At 30.3% G+C, this 4,334-nt stretch overlaps 1 protein-coding gene across 3 annotated transcripts in view; it reads right to left on the reverse strand.

Moving 5' to 3' along the window:
• The window catches only part of LOC106691081 (uncharacterized), a 597,463-nt gene that overhangs the window by 63,079 nt on the left and 530,050 nt on the right, over positions 1–4,334 (reverse strand). Inside the window, exons 6-7 of one of the 3 annotated variants that reach the window (XM_067046500.1) lie at positions 4,120–4,226; positions 1,509–1,601 (exon numbers count right to left, since the gene is read on the reverse strand). In XM_067046500.1, the coding sequence (XP_066902601.1) occupies positions 1,509–1,601; positions 4,120–4,226 (200 nt within the window). The remainder of the gene's footprint in view (positions 1–1,508; positions 1,602–4,119; positions 4,227–4,334) is intronic. The other 2 variants (XM_067046502.1, XM_067046501.1) reach the window with 2 other exon arrangements.

A 4,334-nucleotide genomic window follows, 5' to 3' on the forward strand; every position in this document is an offset into this window, starting at 1 on the left:
GCTTTTTATGATATAATTGAGAGAAAGTTGAGAAATATATAATTGTCATTCTCATTAGTATATATTAATAAGGTTATTTATTCAAACCACTTGGTAATAAATTAATTATAAATTTTCTTTGCTAATAATTGATTATATCATAAAAAGCTGTTACTCCAATTTGAGCCATATAAATATTTTATGTAAAAGCATTAAGTCTTCATTAGATTGATGTCAATTTTAATTTATATACAATATATGAAAGGGAATGGTTCGAATGTTTGTCCACAATAAACTTTTTAACTATTGAAGCGATATATATATACTGTTTTCCAAAATGTTTCTTGTCGACATTGGAAAGTTTAGAACTACTAAAATCCTCTATTTCTCTGGTAAAGAAAAAAGTTATGAACAAAAATAAATATTGGAAGAAGATAGCTGACCAAATGATCTGAATTGTTAATTGTTAAAATCAAATATTATTTGCGCGCAGCCAAAAAAAAAAATTTTTTAAGGTTCATATAAACCAATCTATTTGTTTCATTTTGAGGAATGAGAAAAAAATATTACTGATAAATATTACATAAAATTATATAGCTGATTTTAAATTTATAATAATCTAATGAGGCTTCAAGTAAAGTTGGCCAACTTTTTATTTTTATTTATTTATTTTTTTAAGAATAAATTATATTTGTTTTCAGCGTTGTCTGAAACACCATTTTATTTAAGAAATTTTTTGACTTGATTTTTTTGAAGGATTTTTTCTTATAAAAATTCATTGACAGAGATTATTTTATAATTATTTTTAGGTACAGTCAAAGTTTAAGCTACTGTTACTGTACGTTAACTTATTCCAGCTTCAAATCCAAATTCCTAACTTTATCCATACATCTTCCAAAAATCTTCATTTTGCAAGATACATCCAATATCTCATAACTTTTTTTTTTGCTCATCAGTATTACTAATACATATAGAGAGAGCCTTGGAAATTTATTGTATAATGGAAATCGATATAAATTATTAAAAGTCTTATTAAAAAAAAAAATTCTATTTAGTTCTTAATGGCAGATGTGGGTTCGATTGTTCAAGTTAAACGATAAAAAATAATTGTAGAAAATTTCAATATTTTTGACAAGGCTTAATTTATTATTGTAGGTATTAGATTTCAAAATGGACGAAAAATGAGAACGAAACGTCAACCAATGAATAAATGATAACTGGAATTTTCAGGGAGTTTAATTTTCTTAGAAGTTGTTACGTAGAAGAATATATGACCCTTAAAAAATATTGAACACTATTATTTTTCAAAAAGATAAATGAAGGAGAATGTGAGTGATTTGTTACAAAATAAAAATAAATAAATAAAGATGAAAAGGCTCGAACCGGTGAAAGTGACATTGAAAAATAAAATTTTAAATAGAAGAGGGATAAAAAAAAAATAAATAAATAAGAAACAAGAAGAGATAATAATAATAAAATTAAAAGAGCTGAGAAAAGTATTTAGGAAAATAGTTTCGAGCTTTCCTTACCGGTGCTAGGGAATCTTTTCGAGCTAAGGCTACTTGGCTTGAGACATACGCAGGCCCTATGAGGAGTGCTTTAACACCTTCTAAAGGGCACAGCTGAAACAACATAACTATTTCAGCCCTAAAGCACAGCTACCTCTCCAATTGTTAGCCTAGCATAGTTTCAGATTCTTGCTGTTATCTTGTTCTGTGAATGTGCTCCCGTCGGTCGAGAGTAATGAGGAAGTAACTTGAGGTATCGAAGTGAACACATCAAAGTGATTTGTAAAAAAAGTAAAAAAAAAAAAATAAATACTAATAAAATGCAATTAAATACAAACTGAATAGTGTAACACTTACTTGGCTCTATTATGAATTTAAAAGGTGCCCATGTATGAGTGCTATATAATGACTACTGTCATGAAATTTAATTTATAAAATTAAATGAGTTAGTTAAGAGAAAAAAATTAAACAAACTAAGTAAGATTAGACCTTAATAAAGTTGAATTAAAACCACCAAAACATATTCCAAGATTTATCAAAAACCTTCGTTATTAAAATACTAAACTTCCATCTTTAATTAGTTTCCAATTCTTTTTTTACAAAGCTACAAATTTATGTTACGGAGCGGGAAGTGCATATCTGTAGGTAACGAAACCTGCAGCAACAAAATTGATTTTTATGTCAAATTTGGCCAGGATTAAGTCGAGGGTGCATTGGTGCACTCTTAAGTGGGCACGAGGTATTTCAATGGGTTCAGGGGAACACCTGCAAAAATACTGACAAATTCGTATTAAGATAATATTTCGGTAAACTATAAAGCAATTCGTACACATATCGAATGAATTTTCTTTACAACGAACACAAAAGTGAAACTTTACTTAAAGAAGTTTAATTTTTTTTCCACCGAATATACAATCTCAAATCACTCATAACCTGGTTATTATTCGATTCCCCTTCCTCGATGGCCTTTTTAGAGACATTTTTACTTTGGAAAGCAAGGGTAATCTGTAGGATAAGATAATCTATAGTACTGACAAAATTTTCTCTGTGCTATTTAGGCAATGTCCTTCATAACAGTGCGAGTTCAAAAACTCAAGTTCAAAATTATTGAGTCTACATCCATAGATTAATGCCAACCCAGCAATTCAGTACTAAATATCTTTCTCTGTAACTGACTTATTTAAAATTGAAGTCTCCAGGCAAAAACGAGGTAACTCGATTTCTTAAAAAAAAATAATATTGACGGTTTCTAATTGAATTTTTTATGACGGAAACATTGGGAAAGAAAAACGAGTTTAAACAGGTGAAAAGATCTGGATGACCGAGCCTGCTGAGCCACATATTTAGCATTCTTGTATCAGTACTTATTAGAATCCAACCTGGGCTGGTTGACTTTGGCCGACCCAAAGAATTAATTTCGACTTTCCAGTGTTCTGCTATAAATTAGAGATTATAAGGACGTTAACCCCCTCTTCCTCCGTCCCATAAAAACAAGGTGCCCCATCTAAAAATAGTAAATTATATACGTAAAGTGAAATTTGTTCTCCTGAACATTTAGTACAATAAAAGAGATACTTTATTTTTTATCTATAGTTCAAATAGGCATATTTTTTGAAGGTTTTAATACTATGAATTCACTAATTATGGTTGTATTGAACACGAGGTTGAGGAACTAGCGTACCGTTTATTTATCTATTTTTATTAATGCGTTTTAAATAAACAAATCAAAACAGGGTAAGAACCAACATCATCAACCATATTCTACAGGGCGTTGATGACAGAATATTACATATCGAGGAGATTGAGATAGCTAATATAAAAATATTTTAAATTAAATCTATAACAGTTCAACCCATGAACGGTGCAGTACTTTAAAAGGAAGTACTGGCACTAGACCAACGGTTGTGCAAAGCGGTGTTTTGGTCAAAATCACGCTCTATTAATTAAGGGTACTCATTTTATGAGGCTTTGATCCTGTAGGGCTCTCGAACCTACAGGGCTGACTCATGGCAACAGATAATAATTATCTGCCACAGCATTTCTAGCCGGGGCCTTAGAGTTAGTAGCACAGTGGCTTACCACAGAGCTACCTACTCCCTGAGATATATATTATATCCAATAATATTAAACAACCTTAATGTTTAATGTACTTATACTTCTTAAAAATAATTTGGATTATATTCTGGAGGTTAATTTTCAGATTTTTAAATTCCATTGAAATCGAATAGTTAAAACACCAAAAAAAAAAAAACCTTAAATTAAATCTCATGACAGTAGTGATGGTATCATTAGAGGTTTTTCTTGTTACAAATATGTCTACATAAAAAAAAAAAAATGTAATCAACAGGGTAGATATAGTCGGAAATACATGTTTACAAAACCTCAGATAATAAATATAAAGGAAGTATAGGTGTGCAAAACATCGAATTATAAAATATAGCCAATAATTTGTTTTCTTGCTGTTGGCCCAAAAAAAAAAAAATTCAAAACTAAAAACATCTAGATTGTAAAAAGATAACAAAAAATTAAATAAAAATTGTTTACTAAAATGTTACGAATCTAGGTGCGACACGTTTGACACCTAGTGACAGAATGAATTATAGCGACTAACTCGCTACTACTGTATTGCTACCTGGCTTACACTGCTGCTCGCTCGACGGGATCCTGTGCTATCTTGCTGCGTGTAGTTTCGGTGCGTGTTTCTGTAGGGTGAAGGGCTTCTGTTACAGACCGTCCTTCCTGTAACAAGAGAGTATATCATGTAAGCTTCATTACTTCAGGGAAAAGTAATGGGTTTATTGTTTTATTTATTTAAGTGTTTCGACCACTAGGGTCATTTACACTGAA

The sequence above is a fragment of the Halyomorpha halys genome, unplaced genomic scaffold (assembly GCF_000696795.3).
Source record: "Halyomorpha halys isolate HHAL.00 unplaced genomic scaffold, Hhal_1.1 Scaffold51.1, whole genome shotgun sequence".
In the NCBI taxonomy this organism is placed as follows: domain Eukaryota; kingdom Metazoa; phylum Arthropoda; class Insecta; order Hemiptera; family Pentatomidae; genus Halyomorpha; species Halyomorpha halys.